The sequence below is a fragment of the Anolis carolinensis genome, chromosome 1 (genome assembly GCF_035594765.1).
Source record: "Anolis carolinensis isolate JA03-04 chromosome 1, rAnoCar3.1.pri, whole genome shotgun sequence".
NCBI lineage: Eukaryota > Metazoa > Chordata > Lepidosauria > Squamata > Dactyloidae > Anolis > Anolis carolinensis.
Genome location: NC_085841.1, coordinates 76,065,232 through 76,087,981, shown reverse-complemented (window position 1 = coordinate 76,087,981; position 22,750 = coordinate 76,065,232). Strand labels below are relative to the sequence as shown.

At 41.0% G+C, this 22,750-nt stretch overlaps 1 protein-coding gene across 5 annotated transcripts in view; it reads left to right on the top strand.

Moving 5' to 3' along the window:
• Window positions 1-22,750, top strand: part of ccdc170 (coiled-coil domain containing 170) — an 86,637-nt gene that overhangs the window by 25,790 nt on the left and 38,097 nt on the right. For all 5 annotated transcript variants that reach the window (XM_062977310.1, XM_016995885.2, XM_062977321.1 and 2 more), the window contains one exon: window positions 11,383-11,568. In XM_062977310.1, the coding sequence (XP_062833380.1) occupies window positions 11,383-11,568 (186 nt within the window). The remainder of the gene's footprint in view (window positions 1-11,382; window positions 11,569-22,750) is intronic.

Here is a 22,750-nt window from a genome sequence, read left to right as displayed (position 1 = left end):
GTGGAAAGTGAGGGAAGGAAAGAGAAGGTTTTGACTTTGATAAGGGAGGGGTATGTAGATAGGACTAATGGGGAGGAAGGAAGGGGAAGGGAGAAGGGAGTTTGGGTGAATCTAAGGTATGATAGGTACGGGTCAGTTAGAGGGGAGAATAGGGGGGGTGTGGCGACTTCCTGTCTTCATGCTTCTCTCTGTAAGAAGGAGAAATTCTGAAATCACTAACTTCAAGAATTTATGTGTGCTGGTATTATTGTTGTGTGCTTTCAAGTCATTTTTAATTTATGGCGACCCTAAGGTGGAGCTGTCACAGAGTTTTCTGTGCTAACAGTGTGTGACTTGCTCAAGATAGGATTCAAACCTCCAGATTCATACTTACTTACTTACTTAGGCGATCCCTCGTCGTTCGAGGACGATAGTCTTCCAACCTTGGTATCTTGGGCGTGTGTTCTTAGGTGACTGAAGAGACCGATTCTTGACCCGCATATTCTCCCGCAGTGAGGACATCGGTTTCCAGGTGGAAGGCGGTCCCGGTCGGGGTTAGCTTGACGCTCCTTCCTCTTGGCACATTTCTCCCTTAAGCCCTCCGTTCGTGCCTCTTCGAACTCCGCAGCACTGCTGGTCACAGCTGACCTCCAATTAGAGCGCTCAAGGGCCAGGGCTTCCCAGTTCTCAGTGTCTATGCCACAGTTTTTAAGGTTGGCTTTGAGCCCATCTTTAAATCTCTTTTCCTGCCCACCAACATTCCGTTTCCCATTCTTGAGTTCGGAGTAGAGGAGCTGCTTTGGGAGACGGTGATCGGGCATTCGGACAACGTGGCCAGTCCAGCGGAGTTGATGGCGTAGGAGCATCGCTTCAATGCTGGTGGTCTTTGCTTCCTCAAGCACGCTGACATTTGTCCGCCTGTCTTCCCAAGAGATTTGCAGGATTTTCCTGAGGCAACGCTGATGGAAACGCTCCAGGAGTTTGGTGTGACGTCTGTACACAGTCCACGTTTCGCAGAGCTCAGGCGGTGTTGTATTTCAGTGTCGATGTTGACTTTTGTGGAGAGGTGGCTACCAAGGTAGCGGAAATGGTCAACGTTTTCTAATGTTACACCGTTAAGCTGTATTCCTGGCTTTGCAGAGGGATTAGCTGGTGCCTGTTGGAAGAGCACTTTGGTTTTCTCGATGTTCAGTGAGAGGCCGAGCTTCTCGTATGCTTCTGCGAAGGTGCTTAGAGTGGCTTGTAGGTCTTCTTCTGAATGTGCACAGACTACGTTGTCATCAGCATATTGGAGTTCTATAACAGATTTTGTGGTGACCTTGGTTTTGGCTCTCAGTCTGCTGAGGTTAGATAGCTTGCCATCTGTCCGATAGATGATTTCCACTCCGGTGGGAAGCTTCCCATCAACAAGGTGAAGTATCATAGCGATGAAGATGGAAAATAAGGTGGGGGCAATAACACATCCCTGCTTGACGCCTGATTCCACCTTAAATGGGTCACTTTGGGAGCCGTTGCTGTCCAAGACTGTTGCCATCATGTCATCATGGAGGAGCCACAGGATGTTCACAAATTTGTCAGGGCACCCGATTTTTTGGAGGATGGTCCAGAGAGCGCTGCGATTCACTGTGTCGAATGCCTTTGCAAGGTCAATGAATGCCATGTACAGAGGTTGGTTTTGCTCCCTGCATTTTTCTTGGAGCTGTCGAGCAGTGAAGATCATGTCCACTGTTCCTCTGGAGGGACGGAAGCCATTCTGGGATTCTGGGAGGGTGTCTTCTGAGACAGGGAGAAGGCGGTTTGCAAGGATTCTTGCAAGGATTTTCCCGGCCGAGGTTAGAAGGGAGATACCACGATAGTTCCCGCAGTCTGTTCTGTCCCCTTTCTTGAAAAGGGTGATGATGGTGGCATCCTTGAAGTCAGCTGGGATTTTCTCGGTCATCCACACCTTTTTAATGAGCTGGTGGAGTTGTTGTATCAGCTCAGGTCCACCCTCTTTGAAGATTTCAGCAGGAATCCCATCAGGTCCGCTGGCTTTGTTGTTTTTTTGTTGGCTGATGGCATTGCTGACTTCTTCCAAACTAGGCAGTGCTGCAAGCTCATCCCTGGTTTGTTGTTGCGGGATTTGTGAGAGGGTCTCTTCGGCCACATTGGAGCTGCGATTCAGCAGGTTCTGGTAGTGCTCTTTCCAACGTAGTGCAATTGATGTTTTGTCCTTCAGAATTTTGGTTCCATCTGATGAGCGTAGGGGCTGTATGCCATGGTTTCTTGGTCCGTAAATGATCTTTGTGGCTTTGAAAAATCCCTGAGCGTCATGGGTATCTGCAAGGTGTTGGATTTCTTCAGCCTTCTTTGTCCACCAGATGTTCTTGAGTTCTCTGGTCCTTCTTTGGACCTCAGCTTTTGCACTGGCATAGATCTTTTTCTTGGCAGCACAGTTGGTGTCTCTCTGCCATGTTTGGAAGGCTTTCCTTTTGTTATCAATCAGCTGTTGGATCTCTTTGTCGTTATCATCAAACCAGTCTTGATGTTTCTTAGTTAGGTATCCAATGCTTTCTTCGCAGGCTGTGATGATGGAGGTCTTCAGTTTGTTCCAATGTTCCTCAACATTTTCGGGGTGTTCTGTGGGTAGATGATCTTTGAGTGTTGTTTGGAGAAGGGCTCGTTTGGAGGGCTCCTGAAGGGCTTGGGTGTTCATTTTGCGCCTTGCTTTTCTTCCTTGGAGTCTGCGTTTGGGGACGATCTTGATAGCCATCGTGGATCGGATTAGCCTGTGGTCTGTCCAGCAGTCATCAGTACCTGTCATGGCTCTTGTGAGAAGCACATCGCGGCGGTCTCTGGCACGTGTGATAACATAGTCCAGGAGGTGCCAATGCTTTGACCGAGGGTGCTTCCATGATGTCTTGAGCTTGTTTTTCTGGCGGAAGAGCATATTGGTGATGCCAAGGTTGTGCTCTCCGCATTTGGTGAGAAGCAAGATGCCATTCGAGTTGCTGTTTCCGACCCCGTCTTTTCCTATGATCCCTGGCCACAGGTCAGAGTCCCTTCCGACTCTTGCATTAAAGTCCCCCAGGAGGATGATTTTGTCCTCCTTAGGTATCTCCGATAGGATGGTATCCAGCTGACAGTAAAAATTTTCCTTGATGTCTTCGTCAGCATCTAGAGTTGGTGCATAGGCGCATATGATGGTTGCCTGTTGGTTTTTGGCAAGGTTAATTCGGAGGGTTGAAAGTCGTTCGTTGATGCCAGTGGGTGCTTCAGTCAGGTGCTTCACCAGGTCGTTTCTGATAGCAAAGCCAACTCCGTGTATTCTTCGCTCTTCTTCAGGCAGTCCCTTCCAGAAGAAGGTGTAGCCTCCCTTTTCTTCCTTCAGCTGTCCCTCTCCTGCTCTCCGGGTCTCCTGAAGGGCTGCTATGTCGATCTTAAAGCGTCCCAGCTCCCTTGCAATGAGAGCAGTCCTGCGTTCGGGGCGTTCGCTGTCAGTGTTATCTAACAATGTCCGTACATTCCATGTTCCAAAGTTCATTTTTCTTTTTTGGCCGCAGAGTGGTGACCCCTCTGGACGCGGCAGTCCAGTCAGGGTAGGAGAGGCAGACTATGTTTAGGGCACCTTTTCTAGCCCCTTCCCCGTGTGGGGTGAGCAGAGCGGATCCTAAAAAGGGCTGCTCAGTCATGGATACAGCTGCCGGACTACTCAACTGCCTCGGTCCTTGAGGTAGAACGACTGAGTCCATATCCACCGCCCATGTGCCAGTCTGTGACTAGGGGCTTCCAGATTTCACAGTCCTGCCCCCGTCGCCACTCGCTGATCGCCATGGGACTTTTGTAGGTTTGTTTTTATTTTTGTTGGAAGACGCCTGTGCGTGATTTTTTTTAATGTGTGGAGGTCGGTGCACGGCCGGTCAACACACAGTCTTCACAGAGTGAGGTTCCAGTAGTGGTGTGGTTAACACAACGACAGTGGCTTCTCAGTCTGTTGCAGCCTTCTTCCGCCTTCACAGCCATTGTAACATGTACCATGTTATCCTCCGCCTGCTCCGCCGTTGAGGTCTTTGGGTCTTCGGATTGTGCTTGGTCTGGAACCTCCCCTGCGGCCACTCCTGGGAGTGCATCACTCCAGTGGTTGTGCCCACAGGTTCATCGGAACACGCAAGCCCCCTCACCACGGCAAGGTGACAATCCATCGAGGGGGGCCAGATTCATAGTGCATTCTTCAAACCACTACACCACACTGGCTCCTTTTGGGGGTGGGAACACACAATTTGCAGCAACTTCCCTGGTTCTGAAAAACAGGAAATGGAATACAGAGCAAAGCAGTTGCCTTTCTCCTGATCCATATCGGAAAACCAAGAGCATTTCCCTTTCATAGACACAAACTCAGTGCAGTCACCTAAATCATGGTGCTTATGAGTGAGAACTGACGAGTTCTTCCTCCTTCTTTCCTTTTGACTGAAAGAAGAAGAGAGTGAACACTTTCCTTTGTAGCAGAAGTCGTGAAATATGAGCTTATGATCAAAGCAGAATGCTTTTGTCAGATAAAATGAAAACTTTCAGGAAATCTTATCTTGAAATGGGAAAGGAGATGGCAAAAATAATTTGACCTATACTTGATACAAGAGCCCTTAAAGGCTGCTTCTAATCTATGTGTGTGTGATGGTGGTGGTGCTGGTGGCTGGTGTTAAGCTAAGAAAATTGCAGGTGTTAGCACTCCATGGGTGCTCCCTTCCCAGATGAATGGAACAAAGATCTGACTGACTTCTTGAAATGTGGGGGAAGTGGCCACAACAGGTAAGGAGGAAGAAAAAGGTAGATACATGCTAGGAAAGATGGAGGAAGAATAATGGCAGGGACTAAGTGTCTCTTTTCCTGATCATTACTTATATATATATATTGATGCCTCTTTACTTCCAATTCTTAGTTTAGATTGATGTTTACTGTGATAAGCCAAAGCTGAGGGAACTGTGGTTTATTCTAACCAACATTATCTAACTTCAAACAGGATCAACTTTGGTTTTATTTAACAAGAAGTAGAATGTGTTAGTCTGTGACTCATTGCAGCTGATTACCAATTGCTTATTTATTTGATTATCATAATGTCTTAATGATAATCAAGCAATACAGAAGAGGATGGGACATTCGGTTCCCCAAATGTTTTGGACTTCAGTGAGGAGCATGAAGGTGTAATCATATTGTCTTTGTTTATACAGTAGAGTCTCACTTATCCAACACTAGTTTATCCAACGTTCTGGATTATCCAACGCATTTTTGTAGTCAATGTTTTCAATACATCGTGATATTTTGGTGCTAAATTTGTAAATACAGTAATTACTACATAGCATTACTGCATATTGAATTACTTTTTCTGTCAAATTTGTTGTTAAACATGATGTTTTGGTGCTTAATTTGTAAAATCATAACCTAATTTGATATGTAATAGGCTTTTCCTTAATCTCTTCTTATTATACAACATATTCGCTTATCCAACGTTCTGCTGGCCCGTTTATGTTCGATAAGTGGGACTCTACTGTAATATTTGGGAATACTTGGAGAACAAATGTGGTCCTGTCAATTGGAGGTGGGAAAATGTACCCATCTTCAAAAGGAGGCAAAGAGGATGTGGACAACAATGAATGGTCAACTTTACATCAATACAGAGGAATATCTAGAACAGATCTTTAAACATTCATTGTGTAAGCACAACAAAAGGAATGCTGTGATTAAGAACCAGAGTGGTTTTTTTAAAATCAAAAACAAGTCATTTCAGTAAGCATAGGCTTCATCTACAGTATCATATGATGCGGTTTCAGAATGCAGTTTAACTGCATTGAACTAAATTATATGAATCTGTCCTGCCATATAATGCAGTTCAATGCAGTTAAACTGCATTCTGAAACTAGTATATGGCAATGTAGATGGGGTCTAAGTTCATCAAGTGTCCCCAGTATATAGTTGTGTATAAGCTAGTAAGGGCTCTTCCACGCTGGTTCAAATGCGAGTGAAATTGGTGTGTTAAATGGCAATTTCGCTCGCATTTGGCAACCACAGGGCGATGTGATTTGCCCCCCATAATTCGCAGTCGGCACGGAGGGTATGGCCACTGTTCCCTGTTTCACCACAAAATCTACCTTAAAGGCACAAGGCTTCTGCTGAGCTCCTGTCACATCAAAATGATGTCAGGGGCTCTGGAGGAAAAATCCTTCCCCCAAGTTCCAAACACATCATTTTGATGTGCCAGGAGCTCTGCAAAAGCCTTGTGCCACTTGAGGCATTTAAGGTAAGTTTTAAGGTGAATGGGAAGCAGGGAATGGAGGGTGACATTGCCATCCCTACTCTTCGGGTTGCCTGAGCCCATGTATGCAGGATAGCTGTGGGGACTGTCCCCTGGGATCCCAAGAACACAATCTCCAGAAACCTCATATCTAGAAAGATGTTTTTTAACCAGATTTATTCCAGGTTAAACTGCTTTAGCCCCCTTTACTGCATTATAGGACAGTAAAGATGTGGCCTTAGATGTGATCTAGACTATGCTACTTCTTAACATAAATTTATTGATGGTCAGTTTACTGACTGCAAAGAATACTCTTTGTCATCCTGAAAGGAAATCATAAATACGGGTTCTGTTGGAGTCTTTTTCAGCATCTTTATTAAATGATTTGGATGAAGGAATAGAATACCTATTATAAAATATTTGGGAAAAAGCTAATCCCAAAATTGGCAGAATTATATAATGCAATATTAAATGGAGAAAAAAATCCAGAATCTTGGAAACAGGCATTAGTGATACTCCTACCCAAAACCAATAGAGATGAAACAGACCCAGGGTCTTACAGACCAATTTCATTAATAAATCAGGACGACAAAATATTGTCAGCAAAACCAGACATCTATGCATCTGTATGTGTTTTACACCAAAGGCAATATTCTAATATCTTAAGGCTTACAATCAAGTATTGTTCCATGTAGTTACAGATTTCTATCTATAAACCCATGTCTGATTATGATTTGAGGGTTAAATGGGTTTTGTGAAGTTTTGACGTATTTACAGATATGTTAAAGGCTGTTTGACCAGCAAAATGTTTGGAAGTAAACCCAAGAATCGCAGTAAAGGACCTGGTTACTGATGAATCATAGATTTCATGGTGTACCTCAACATTTAGCTACTGTGCATGCAAATTTGGTTCATGTATAATTTTGCATGAACAACTGAAGGTTTTCATTCTCATTTAAAAAGTTTGATCTTGTTCCCTGAAATACTGTATGTTGCAAGCTGGCTGATGCAGAATTATAATGCTGTGGAAGATGTGATTTTGGAAAAGGACATAAAACAGCATGTATGCCTAAAAGGGTTTGCAAAACACACAAAATCCTGTAATTGTTTTTATGTTGTGTAACATGGCTGTGACAAGAAATTGTGTTTCATCTTCTTTTAGCACTCTGTACCAAATGAGAAAACACTTCATCTTCTGTTTTCAGAATGTTTAAAAGTTTGCTGAATGCCAAGAAAGGAACTCGTGACCCTTTGATCTGAGTTATCTTCTAAAAACTGAAGCCGTTCATCATGGCATGCTTAGTTAATTTGTAAAAGGCATGGCCTCCACTTGCTTTACACAACTGATTAACACTTCCCTATCTATCCTTTATGTCATGTCATGTGTATCTATGAAATTATCTGTAGAAATGATAGCAGAATACAATAAGACATCAGTTACTTACCTTTAGTTTTGCTTGAAATGATAGAGGTGGAAATTATGAGTACAGTAGAGTCTCACTAATCCAAGCTAAACGGGCCGGTAGAAGCTTGGATAAGCGAATATCTTGGATAATGAGGGATTAAGGAAAAGCCTATTAAATATCAAATTAGGTTATGATTTTACAAATTAAGCACCAAAACATCATGTTCTACAACAATTTGACAGAAAAAGTAGTTCAATACGCAGTAATGTTATGTTGTAATTACTGTATTTATGAATTTAGCACCAAAATATCATGATATATTGAAAACATTGACTACAAAAATGGCTTGGATTATCCAGAGGCTTGGATAAGCGAGGCTTGGATTAGTGAGACTCTACTGTACATTCAAATTCCTTTATGGATTTATTACATTTCAATCCTGCCATTTTTAGGGCAGGTAGCCTATAATAAAAGGTAGTAAAATGGAATACATTCTTGGACTTCATATGTATACAAGCAGTCCCCAAGTAATGAACAAGATAAATTCTGGGTTGTTGTGTGTTTTCTGGGATGTATGGGCATGTTCCAGAAGCATTCTCTCCTAACTTTTTGCCCACTTCTATGGCAGTCATCCTCAGAGGTTGAGGGCTATGTTGGAAACTAAGTAAGTGGGGTTTATATATCTGTGGAATGTCCAGGGTAGGGGAAAGAACTCTTGTCATTATTCTAATCAAGGTGGCAAATTGCAACATTCGCACGTACCTGAAGCAGACAAGAGTTCTTTCCCCCACCCTGGACATTCCACAGATACATAAACCTCACTTACTTAGTTTCCAACATAACCTCCGAGGATGCCTGCCATAGAAGTGGGCGAAATGTTAGGAGAGAATGCTTTTGGAACATGGACATACCACCCAGAAAACACACAACACCCAGTGATTCTGGCCAAGAAAGCCTTTGACTACACAAGATAAATTCTGTGTATTTGTTCGTAAGTTGAATTTCTATGTAAGCCAGAACAGGTATATTTTTTAAATGAAAATCCAGCTGTAAGTGTCTCTCTCTGTGTGTAAAAGTTTTGGATAGCATGGAAGGGCTAATACCCCCGTGGTGTCTGTTTTGCTATCTGTGCCCCTTTCATCTCACTTTCTGTCCTGGTTATAATTGGATTTTGAAAGAATTAGCTTGTTGTGGAAACAAGGATTGCTGATAAAGCTTCAGTGGAGATACCTTTTCTCCATGATAACTCTTTCAGGAGTGAATGTTCCTTCTGAGGGGTAGATTTCTCTCACTTCCTGTTGTCTCACCCCTGTTTGTAACTATGAGTTGCTTGTAAGTCGAATTTTTGTTACACGGGGACTGCCTGTATATAAAATTGCAGGTAACAGCGTACCCTATTAAAATGAAGTACTTCCAGCTAAAGAATACCATAGAGTCATGCTGAAGAACCCAGAACTGGATAATTATAACTATGGGTGCTACTCCTGTAGAAATGGGTCCATACTGACGTACAGTCTGAAATCAAGGTGCTGGTGATGTCATTTAGTACTTTAAATGAATTGGAACATCAATGATAGAAGTAGCATGTCTTCTTACATATACCTGCCCATGGGCTGAGATCTTAAAGAAGTACATTTCTTTGAACGTCATGGATTTTGATTTCCAAGGGGAGTCCTAGAACCAAACTATAGTGGATACCAAGGACTCACTGTATTCCCCTTACGTCTTTTTTTGACAAAGTCAGACCTGGCTATGGTGAAACATATGTTAATTACATCATGTTGAATTCCTGCAGGGTCCGATCATTTTGTTTATATTTAAAATCTTTAGAAAGTAATTGGCTTGGAACTCAGCAACAGCAATGTTGATTAACACTGTTTTGTAGGTTCACATCACAGCCTGTGATTTCTGCACTAGTTTCCATTTTGTTTCTGTGTTTAATTCAAATTTTGGCTAATGACTTTTTAAAAAATGAAATAGCTTGAATCCAAGATACTTTAACAGATTGCCTTTTCCCATATCATTCCGTTGCTTCCGTGAGATCTTATAGAGTTCCCTGTTCTTGTGTCCCCACAAGTGTGATGAAGACATGGATGATAAAAGAAAAGAAAGGATGTTCTTATGAATGCACCAACATTTTAATCCCTTGCCAAAGAGGCCAGACATGAACCTTTTACTACTTTAGTTGTAAAAACTTCCTTATCTAAACAGACATTTCAGTTCAAATAGCAGGAGAGAAGCCATCTCTTCATTGCTGTAATTTTGCTGCTGGATCTTAAATCCCAGTTGTAAAGCAAACTCAAGTTAGAAGTAAAAAGACAATAAAGTATTTATAAACAACAGAAGGAAGAATGGATCACCAAAGAAGAAGAATACTTTATTTATAGTCCGCCCTTCTCCCCTAGGGGACTCAGAGAGGATTACAACATTTACATACATAGGCAAACATTCAATGCCTTTACAATCATGAGACACACAAAAAAGGCAAGGCTTCTCCTTTCATTTCCTACATTTGGAGGCAGAGTTCATCTTTAGCTCTGGGAGGTGCTTTTCTCCATTTTCAAGCTGAGGAGCCTGCCTTGTCACCTCCTGGTCATGCGGCTGGCAAGATTACATGGAGTGTCTCTGCTTTTTCCTGCTGAAGTGGTACCTATTTACTCACATTTGCATGTTTTCAAACTGCTAGGTTTGCAGGAACTAGGGCTGACAGACGGGAGCTCACCCCCTCTCATGGATTGAAACTGCCAACCTTCAGGTCATCAGTTCAGCAGCACATGGGTTTAACCTATTGCACCAAGGAGAATCGAGGCCGTTTTCTCTGACTTAAGACTTACTTACAGACTTACAAAGAAGATAAGTGCAGGCCAAGCTTGCAGGAATAATATAAAAGTTAAAGCTGCAAATGAGCTGAGACTGGCTTGGAAGGTCAGGAGCAACAAAAAAAAGTGTTGTTTTTTTTCTCCCAGATATATTGGATACAAGAGAATGATCCAGTAGACAATAGGGTTGGAGTTTATTAAGGTTGGTAAATGCTTGCAGATGCATCCGAAAGGCAGATCTATCTATACCCATCTTCCTTCAGTTTTCATCCAAAAATGAATTGGGTGTTTCCATGCTTGGCAAAGAACCTGAATTACAAATCAAATTTGATAGCGAGTTATTTAGGAATGACTTATTTAATTTCAACGTAACTGAATTCCAGAATACTAAAGGAACTTGCTGCTGTATTCCAGTCATGATCCAGTTTCGTAAGCCATTTCCATTAAAGGTTAACCAGCAATGTGTAGTCTGAACCCCGAAGACCAAGAAAGAGCTTGCTTTTTGGAGTGACTGGCATGTTCCACCCCTGTATCAAGCATCACTGATAAAAATTCTTCCTCCCCCCTTTTCTCTTGAAGTCTAAACATGTTGGCAAAAGACAGAGGTTTAGACAGCTCTGTTGCCATAGGCAGTTACAATAACCCTGTTTTGTTCTTGCATAGTCACCATAATTTTAGTGAGATTGCTCTAGAATAAATGAGATGCATTTTTAAGGCTAAATTGTTATCTAATGCATGCCTAACTTCCCTGCAGTGACGTTTGAAAGAGTCTAATTGGGGTTGTATTGTGTGTTTTTTTAATTTACAAAGAAATAGTTATAACTTGAAAGGTGAGTACATTTAAATGTACACAGAAAGATATATTGAGATATTGGAACCAGTTTTAACTATTTCCCCTTAAATGCCATTCCAGGTGGGTGACATGTGTAAAGAAAATGCAGTGCTGAAAGGACAAATTGCTACACTTAAGGAAACCATAAATCTTCATGAGGTGGAATCAAAAGCTAATAGAGAAACCATCACACGGCTTGTCTCAGAATTGAGCAGAGCGCAGGAAAAATCAGCAGCTTGCTCTCAGGATGTGGAAAAGCTAAGTGATGTATGTCCATTTGGTATGCCTGGCATGTGCATGTAGGTCTTACTTTGCCTATACACATAATTTATTTTGATACATTCTACATGTTCAATCTACTCAGTTAGTGGTGTGTGGAAATCTTGAAAAATATATTGCAGAACATTTTCTTTTGATATAACTAGTCAAAGAAAGTAGAGAACTGTGATCAGAACATCTTCAGGTGCCTAATTTACATACTCCAATTATGCAAATTGTCCAAAAATTCATTCCAGCAATACAAATTAGATACATTAATTGTTGCATTCTTGTCACCCAGTATGCTGCAAACTTCATACCATTTTTAACATTACAACTAATCAAGCCAATATAATGTTTAATATACTGGTCTTGGAACAGGAAGAGTTGAGTCCAAATCCCAGTCGAGTTGTGAAATTAGCTATGGGATTGCAGGCTACCATTATCTCTTGATAATCCCACTTTACAGGAAAATTGTGCACATTAAAACATAAAGGCAATTCATGGAAACTGATTGCATACATTCCTGGCGAGTGCAAATAGAAGAATGTCATAATTTGTCATGCAGAGTCACTTTTGGGATGTTCTCACCAGATCACTGTCCTTCATTTCAACAGAGTACTCTTTTATCTGTTGTTTTGTGTGTCTGTACAAAGTCCAGAAATGTGGATACAGGGGTTGTATTGTATGTATTTTGCCTGTCAATATTTCATGGATGACAAAAGATACACATCCATTTTCTACAGGAAGCCCATGAGAGCGATTGCCATTTGACTTATAGGGGAGGATGCCAAGAAAAGTAAATTGGAATAGCAAAAGGAGCAAAATATAGTCTGATTTCTTTCGGTGACACAAAATAAACACTTTTATTATAACTAGGAAAAACAGACTACTTTAACTGACTTTTCCCTATTTGCCTTTTCATCAAAGTATACATTCTAAGCAGCAGATCTTTTTTATAATATGTGTGCGCCTACCTAGTCATTGTTGTTTAATGTTAGTTAAGCATACCATCAATGTGTATGCTTCTTTCATTTCCAGCTTCACCTTATCAATGACCTTCTTCCACCCCAAACACAGGTATAAATATCTGTCAGTTGAGGCAACTCTCCATGTTTCTGATGAAATAGACTGCAGTTTGAAAAAAACCTTTGCCAAAGAAAACCTGGGTAGATGAGACTAAATGCTAGGCAGTGGTTCTCAGCCTGTGGTTCCTCAGGTGTTTTGGCCCACAACTCCCAGAAATCCCAAAAGCTGTTAGGATTTCTGGGAGTTGAAGGCCAAAACATCTGGGAATCCACAGTTTGAGAACCACTGTGCTAGAGACTATTGTATTTGCTGCAAAAAGCTAACATAGTTCTGTCTTTGAAAACTCAGTGAAAGAAAAAAGGAAAAAAACCCCAAAATAATATAGTGTGGCTGCCTTGTTATCTTTGCACCTCTCCACAACATAAATTCATTCTTCATCTTCATCTTTGTAGAGATATTTTGTCTCTCAGAGAGAGCAGAGCTCCAGGTAAATTCTGTTCCTCTCTTATGCACGTTTAACTTAGCAGAACATATGTGTGAGCCAACCCTTCAGATGCCTTCCATGACGAATACATTTTGAATTAATTCATTAAAAATGCTTTTTGAAATAATTTTTGGATCTGTTTTTCCAAAATCCAAAGATTCACATCAATTTTCTGCTGTATTAAGCTATCTGTTAGGAAGTGCAATAATGCTTAGCATTAAAGACTCAAGCAATGTATCAGTATATTATCACATTGTGTTTTGCTCCGTGTTCTGTCACACGCTGGGCCTGTTACTGATTGTCTATTATATAGGACATACACTTTACGCCCAGCGGGAAGCCAGGGTGCCTAAAGAAAGGTTGTTGAGGAATTTCCCTGAAAAGATGGCCTTTGAGTCTTCAAAGAAATAACAAAGTCTTTATTGACGAACAAATAATAAATCTTCAAGGAGTCTTGTCCCCACAGGACAGGCGATTGGCTTTGAATAACTGTGAAAAGCCTCTTATAACCCCTCCCAGGCTATCTATTATCTGGGCCTAGCTGGTCTGGGACCCACTGCCAACTCCAAGTGCGTCTGGTTGTTGAGTGGACCTACCAGCCAAGGCTTGCAGATGTTTCTGTGCTGTTGTTCTGTATCCCCGGGTGGTCTTTATCCTTGGTGTTCTTGAAATATGAAGCTTTTGACGGGACGAGCTGGTCTACGTCCTATAGATGAGCTTCCTAAGTGAGACTAACTTAAAAATGGCTCCTTCCCTCCCAGAGCCCTGAACAAGGGGCGGAACCAAACTTAATGGTGATAGACAGGTGGCCTGTCCTATGATTTCAAACTTTTGCAGAAAGAAAATAAAGCTGAAGTTTCTGGTATAGCTGTACCAGCACACTCCGTTTCTGAGACTCTCTGAATGGGTTCTATCACATGATGTTTGTCCCCTTCCTCAGCAACCCGTTTCAATCTGTCTGCAGAAATGGAGTAATTGCACACAGAATTCTAACCATGTTTTTTGATTTAAAAAGGTTCTGAGGCGTCGTCCAGTATGCATTCCATCAGCTACAATCTCATGGGAATGGTATTTCTAGGTTTCCAGGTTACATCACCATGTAACAGTAGAATATATATATATATATATATATATATATATATATATATATATATATAAAAGTGCTGTAGGGAGGCATTTGAATAGATTGGAAGGAGCAGCCCTGTCAAAGTTTAGTATTTTCTAAATGTAAGAATCAGGTATGATAGGGTCAGTATGTATCCTGGAACGATTCCATCAATGTTGCCTCCGAAAAATCCTGCAATTCTCTTGGGAAGACAGGTGGTGAGCTGGAATAAGCAAAGACTACCAGCATTGAAATGATGCTCCTACGCCATCAGCTCTGCTGGTCTGGCCACGTCCAAATGTCCAATCACCATCTCCCAAAGCAGTTACTCTCTTTTCAACTCAAAAATGGAAAACGGAATGTTGGTGGACAGAAAAAGAGATTTAAAGATGGGCTAAAAGCTAACCTTAAAAACCGTGGCCTGCGCTTATGTGAGGCTTTCAATGCTGGGAAAAGTTAGTCACATGTATACAGTCTTACAATTATGAATGGCCCTTTGAAGACAACCTTAAGGCTGGCGTGGCTTTTGGGGAAAATAAGTTAGACATCCCTTGTTTCTTACTTACCACCCATTCCTTTCTTTTTCTCATCTTGAATTCTTGTGTTGCCCTCCCTCCTCCTTGCTTCATGTGCTCACACTACTTATATCACTTGCTGTTCTGTTCCTCCTGTTCCTGCCTTTATCTCACCTTGCATACCTGTATCTTGCTTCTCCTTTGTCTTCCATTCTGCTGCTCACATCACTCACTTTCCCATCTCTCTTTCCCTCCTTCACCTCACCTCCATCCCATGCTTCTTGTACTCTGTGATACCAACCACTCAGTCTATCATCTTTCCTACTTCCTCACTCATGTTAAGTCCAACTCTTGCAGTATCCCCTCCCTTGTTTCTTCCACTCCATTACTTGCATTGCTCATGCCCAAAATCTCTGGGTAGACTTGTTTCTTGCAGAACAGTTTCACAAAAGAGTGACTCTATGTTTTGCCCTATATTCAGTTTCTCCAGGGGATAACTTTATTTTTAAATGAAAGCTTGGTAACTGGGTCAAATGATCGTCCAAGTAGGCATCAGGTGACAACTCTATGAACCACCTCAGAGTTTAAGATCGTCTGGGGAGGCCCTGCTCTCAGTAACACCTCCTTTGCAGGCGCAATTGGTGAGGACAAGAGACAGGGCCTTCTCAGTGGTGGTCCCTCAACTATGGAACTCCCTCCCCAGTGAGATCAGATCTGCCTCCTGTCTCCTGACCTCCAGGAAAAACTCAAAAATCTTTGGGACCAAGATTTTTGACAAGTAATTGGAGCAGTGCAATATGGAACTATGACAAATGGAACACCCCTAGATTATGTTTTGGATGGCATGATTTTAATTGATGTTTTAATTGATGTTTTTAATAATTCATGTTTTAATTATTGGTTATAATTGTAATTGTTTATTGGATATATTTTAAGTATAGCATCAAATTGCTGCCTGTTGTAAGGCAGCCTTGAATCCCCGCCAGGGTTGAGAAAGACGGGATATAAGTATGGTAAATAAATAAGTAATAAACTCTATTTGAGCATGCTTACCTTTTCATCAAATTCTCCTATACCATTTCCCCAAAGTTACTCTCTGGCCTGTTGGGAGAAGGATTTCTGCTGACTTTAAGCCTATCAGTCTCACAGCCAGACCTCCTTCACAGAGGATAAAATGGGGAAGAAGAGAACCAGTTTGAGCCCACTGGAAGAAGGGGATATAAATGTAACTAACAACAGAAACACCCAAGGCAATCACATTGAAATCATATGATGATGAGTTGGCGATTTCTCCAAAGTTTCCATCTAATGCTGAAAAAAGCAATCTGCATTCAAGCTGAAATTTAACATTAAAAACTGAAAAGTTACTTGCTTTTTCTGCAGGGCAAGCAATTACTATTAATATGAAATAACCTAAAATATACATTAATTTCTCATAAGCACTTTCCTGTCTCCATCTTTGTGAGACTATGTATTTTTTAAAGTATTCCAGATAGGACTCAGGATACAGAATTTGATTTTTTAAAAATTCAGATACAGAATTATCTGTTTGGTTTCACTTACAAAGCACAAATGCACTTAATATATATTAATTCAGGAGCCCTTCAAAGTGCATTCTATATAATAGTGGTAACATAAGAAAATGTGGCCGTTCATCCCAAAACAAAACATATGTAGGACTATGTGATTCTCATGAAAAAAAAGACAAAGAATTGCAGGAACAGGAGTTCAAACCAGCATTAGATATAAGAAGAGAGTGAATAAACAGAAAAGTTCTTGAACCACCCAGCTGATCTGGTTTAAATTACATTCTGATTGTATCTATGAGATTTGAAAAGAGTGGTTTTGAAATGGGTTAGTGCTTTTTTAAAGTACATCCATCAAAGGAATCTTATTGGAAACATTTGAGGAAAATTTCAGAATATAAAGTTGCATGTATATTTTTTCTGAAAGTAACTGTAAATTAATCATCGGCATAGTTCAGGGAAAGACAACTACTGGGGCAGGGGTTACACCACCACATCCTCAAATCCTTGAAGGAAATATACATCATTACTACCACAATGCCCTAGCAAAGTAACCATTGTTTTCTCTTTTTCAAAATTCTATTGTTGTGAGTGAATTACTGCTTCTGGGAGTTGGGGAATGGCTGGGGAATACTTCCTTTGGGGCCAGATTTTGCCACTTCCAGATAATTATTTTTGACAATGAAATTATATTACATTTACATTTGATAAAGGCCAGAGTTTGGAAGAATTACTTTTTGGACTAAAGCACTCTGAATCATCATGTTGGCTCAGGTGTTCTGGGGACTGTTGTCCAAAAACTAAATTCTTCCAGGCCTCTACAGGGTTTTTGCAGACCACCACAGCTAGATGAATCCAAAGTCTGGCATAATCATACCTAAACTACATGACATACAGTCCAATACTTGTAATCTATTGGTTATTATACTACAGGCTAACTAGCCACCTCCTACTGTTCACTTCAGATGAGATGGCTAAGAATCACGTGCATAGAAGGTTATATTTATTTGCAAGTGTATTTAATACCCATACTTTTCTCAAAACATAGGCTCTGGGTGGCACACAGCTGTTTTTAAAATAGCTGCAGGAAAACACAATTGAAAGAGAATTAAATACATTTTGTTATTACAACACAATTGAATTAAAAGCATTTTAAAAGGCTTTCAGTATCAAAGTACAGCACTTCCCTACCGTATTAAAAGCTTCTTACTCATCCTTTCCTGAAAGCTTCATCAAAAACTGTCCACATTACCAAGCCATTCGGACTGGAAACTATTCATAAAAAGAAAAGAAAACAGCTTCTGAACCAACTTGGCTCTGTATCTGTTGTGTCATCCTGGTCAGGACCAAATATAGGCGATTTCAATTGCAAAATGCTTTGTAATCTGTTCATAGTGAATGACCGAACAACAGCCTTCACCATCCCATTAGCTTAGATATAATGATCTGGCAATTAGAAAAACCTAGAGCAATATTTCTGTGCAAGTGCAATGAATTTTTTAAAAACTCAGTGCTAAGAATATCTTGTACTTTGGATCTTTGCTTCTCTTTTCCATCAAAGTCAGCAAGCTATATGATGTCACAACTTTACGTCACTTCCTTATATTATTTATTTAGGGAGTATTTCCTAATTGTTTAGCCTAATTTTTCTTCTTGTCATCTCTTCTCTCTTCCATTCCCCCAGCAGGTCTGATAAATGGTTTTATTGCTTGCAAAATGGTTGGAAATCTTGGGTTTTCTTTAAAAGAGATACGAAACTCCTCCAGACTTTCTTCATATAATGTTTCTTCCAAACTTTTATCACCAATGTTTTCCTTTGAATTCTTCTCCTTTGGTGAATGCTTTGAATGATGGTGCCAAGAACTGGAAATTATGCCCTTTCACAGAAGGAAGCTGACAATCTGGAATGCTTGTTTTGTTCTCATTAAAACCATGCTGGCTGCTTGTAATCATTCTGTTTTTCTTTAGGCATTTCAAATAAACCTGAATCCCCACTAATATCCTCATGGCATTTCCACCAAGTTTTATTGCATATTTTACAAGTGCTTCATAAATATGTTCTACATATAGGAAAGTAATATGTGGTGAATATGATTATTTGCTGTACCAATTGCACATTCTATTTTTCATATCATATGCTTGCATGGAGCATGTGCTTTTTTTCTTAAGGAGAATATATTCATAGGGTTGTTGTGAGTTTTCCAGGTTATATGGCCATGTTCCAGAAGCATTCTCTCCTGACGTTTCACCCACATCTTTGGCAGGCATCCTCAGAGGTTGTGAAATATATTAGAAACTAAGTGTAATGAAGTATGAATTTTGGTTTACAGATGTTATGTTTAATTATAGGTATATGTTTGGAATGGGTAAGTATTAGAGTTACCAGTGTGTGGGGGGATGGTAGCCAGCTCAGCATTCTGAGGCAGGTTGCCATAGTAACGAGGGCGGAGCCAGCCGCCGTTTGGAGAAAAAGAGCAGATTTTGAAAAGAGAGTTCAGTCTGTGATCAGAGGAATCACAGGGAAAGACTAGTTCTGAGGTGGTTAGAACCAGGGAAGTTCAAATGTCAGTCTGTGATCTGAGAGTCACAGGGAATAGACTGGTTCCAGGTTAAGGGAAACCAGGGAAGTTCAAATGTCAGTCTGTGATCGGGGGGGGGGGATCACAGGGAGGTTCAAATCTGAGTTTGAGAGGGAATCTATCATATGTTCTTATTGTAACTGTTGAAGAAAGTGTAACTCTTAAGTGAGAAACTACATTGGAACCACTAAGCTCTGTGCCTAAATAAACTTCTTATTGTTCTTTCAACATCCAAGCCTCTGTTGCATATATTCTAAACCAAGTTACGCTACCATCTAAAGTGAATAAGAAGAAAGAAAAACACAGGAAAATGTCTCCTCCCTGAGTCTTTGGTGGTTGCATCTTTACAAATTGGTGGCAGTCGTTAATAGTTCTTTACAAATTGCTGGCAGCGGGTGGGATAAAAAGATTCCCCCTGCCTGAAGGAGCCTTAGACGTTCGTAGTCACGTTACACTAAGTAAGGGAGGTTTATATGTCTGTAGAAGGTCCAGGGTGAGAGAAAGATCTCTTGTCTGTTGGAGGCCAGTGTGACTATGTAATCACTTCGATTAGCATTAATGGCCTTACCAGCTTCATGGCTTGGCTTCTTCCAGCCTGGGGAAAACCTTTGTTGGGAGGTGTTAGCTGCCCCTGATTGATTCATGTCTGGAATTTCTCTGTTTTCAGAGTGTTGTTCTTTATTTACTGTTCTGATTTTAGAGTTTTGTAATATTGGTAGCCAGATTTTGTTCATTTTCATGGTTTCCTCCTTTCTGTTAAAATTGTCCACATGCTTGTGGATTTTAATGGCTTCTCTGTGTAGTCTGACATGATAGTTGTGAGAGTGGACAGCACTTCTGTGTTCTCAAATAATATTCTGTGTCCAGGTTGGTTCATCAGGTGCTCTGCTATGGCTGACTTCTCTGGTTGAGCTAGTCTGCAGTGCCTTTCATGTTCCTTGATTCATATTTGGGTGCTGCATTTGGTGGTAATATTCATAGGACAATAGGCACACATAAAAATATTTTAATCATCATTGATTTGTTGTGTTTATTTTCCCAATTTGTGTTGTTGCTATTGTTAGAACTAGTATTGTTTAAAACAAAAAGAGTGCTACATAAATTCAAACACAGCAAGATTGGATGCCCAGGAAGATTGGATGCAGGAAAATATTGCAGAGGGGAGGAAATGGGGGCAATATAATAAAGCAGCTAAATTTCAAGATGTTTTCAAATATATAGTGGGGTTTTAAGGAGTTTGCGTAAAACCTTGAGGATTTAATGGTAAACATTCAAAGTTACCATAACAAATACATTCAACAATAGAAGAAGAGTTATTCCTGTACCTTATGGGACCACTTGGAGAAACAGTCACTTTACATGAGCACATGTAAGGCCCCATCTACACTGCCATTGTAATGCATATTGTACAGTGTTAAATGGTAAATGTAGACTCATGGCAGGAGCCTCTGGTGGCACAGTGGGTTAAACCACTGAGCTGCTGAACTTGCTGACTGAATCCAGGGAGCGGAGTGAGTTTCCGCTGTTAGCCCCAGCTTCTGCCACCTAGCAGTTTGAAAACATGCAAATGTGAGTAGATCAATAAGTACTGCTCCAGTGGGAAGGTAACGACGCTCCATGCAGTCATGCCAGTCACATGACCTTGGAGGTGTCTACGGACAATGCTAGCTCTTCAGCTTAGAAATTGAGATGAGCACCACCCCACACAATCGGACATGACTAGACTTAAATGTTGGGAAAAACTTTACCTTTACCTAGACTCATGGCCTTTCCACACAGCCATATAAACCACAATATAAAGGCAGAAAATCCCACAATATCTGCTTTGAACTGGGTTGTCTTGAGTCCACACTGCCATATATTCCAGTTCAAAGCAGATCATGTAGGATTTTATTCAGCTGTGTGAAAGGAGCTTCATATAATGCAGTTTAAATGCATTGAATTGGACCAGGCATCCTCAGACTCTGACACTCCAGCTGTTTAGAACTCCAACTCCCAGAATTCTTGACCATTGGACCAGCTGACTAGGGCATCTGGAAGTTAGAGGCCCAAACAGCTAGATGCCTGAACTGAATTATATGAATCTACACTGACCATATATTGCAATTCAATCTACATAGATGGGGACTGAAAGGGACTAATTGCTTAAAGACTGGAGTGTCTGTTGTGGACTGTATTCTACCTCATCACATAGTTAGGAGTAACAGGTCATGCTAGAAAAAAGAAAAGAAAAAAGAGGACACTTTCCAAGCTGTCTCTTTCCTGAGTCTGCCGCTTCTCAGTTCACTCCTCACCCAGCTGCCTTTTTTGCCCCCAGGTTAAGCAGTTTAGCTATTTGGTAGTTAAGAGAGAATCTGGCTGTTTCTTTGAAGGTCTTTGGAATGTTACTTTAGTGCACACTTTAATGAATCCAGGCTGATAGGCTCCTTTGTAATCCATACTTGCCTGTCCTCCCCTTTCTTGATCTTATCAGTAATGCTTTTTACCTTGTTTCTTTCCTTTCTTACAAAAAGATATAGTGTAGAGAGTTAATCCTTCTTTGCATAATTTATCTGTATCTTCCATGTCGGGATAGTTTCAGCTTCCTTCAGCTTCAAAACATCCACAAAAACTCTAAAACCCAAGGCAACTAACAGGGATGTGTTCAAGGAGAAAATATCATAACCACCATTATTACTATCATTTTCTGACATTTCTAACAAATCATAATGACTTTGCTAAAACCCTCTTACCTGATTTTAAACCCTTGAAGATATCAGAATATTTTATTCCATAGTTCTTCATACACCCTCTAATTTTCCCTTTAAGGAACTGTGAAAAATCACAGTGCAATTTATACACATTGAAAATAAGGTCTAATTTCTTCTTTTTCTTTATAAGAATCATGTTTGTAGATTAATGAAAATAGAGCTGGAGCAGAGAGTACCTGCAAGTGGCAGAGATTGATGGGACCTGGATTACTGCGAATATTCTTCAACTTCTGGTGCATATGATCCATTAACTCCTGCCTGTTTCCTCCCATTAGCAGATATGACCACAGAACATGACATTGAAAACTTAGGGCACATTTACATTGACACTATAATGCAGCTTGGAACCGGTTTGGAAAGAACTGGTTTCATTGCTCAGGTGATTCGATTGACAGGCCCAGAACTGGTTTGAGGCCAGATGGTTGATGAGATTGGCCACAGAACCTGTCCACAAATGGCTCTGAAGTGTTCTCCCCCCATTTCTGGAGAGATATGCAAAGAGCCCTCCAGAGGCATAGGAGGGGGGAAGAAAAGTGAAAATGACAGGAGTGGAAGTAATCAGTTACTCTTCCCAGGGGGTCAGTTAGCCTCTGCTAGCCAGCCTTGCCGTGGGGGCATATTATGACAGTCTTCTCCCCTGAATTTTACAGAGTGAATCAGGAAGAACACATGTCTACAATGTACTCGTATACTGTGGAATTGATTTTGCCCTGGGATCTAGGATTCACTAGGATCTGCTGCAGAACATTAAAGGGCCTAATTTCGACTTTCCTGCAGCTTCCTTTAATATATTTTAATCCATGATGCAAAACTCCTGGTGATGCAGTGGGTTAAACCGCTGAGATGCTGAACTTGCTGAGGTCGGCAGTTTGAATCTGGGGGGCGGGGTGAGCTCCCGCTGTTAGCCCTAGCTTCTGCCAACCTAGCAGTTTGAAAACATGCAAATCTGAGTAGATCAATAGGCAGAAAGATAACGGCGCTCCATGCAGTCATGTCAGCCACGTGACCGTGGAGGTGTCTACTGACAACACCGGTTCTTTGGCTTAGAAAGTAAGATGAGCACCAACCCCCAGAGTCGGACACAACTAGACTTAATGTCAGAGGAAAACTTACCTTTACCTAATCCATGCTGCAGCATACATTAGCGGTGTGCACTTTGTGGCCACCATAGTTTTGAGTGGGTTTGTACCCACATTAAATAGC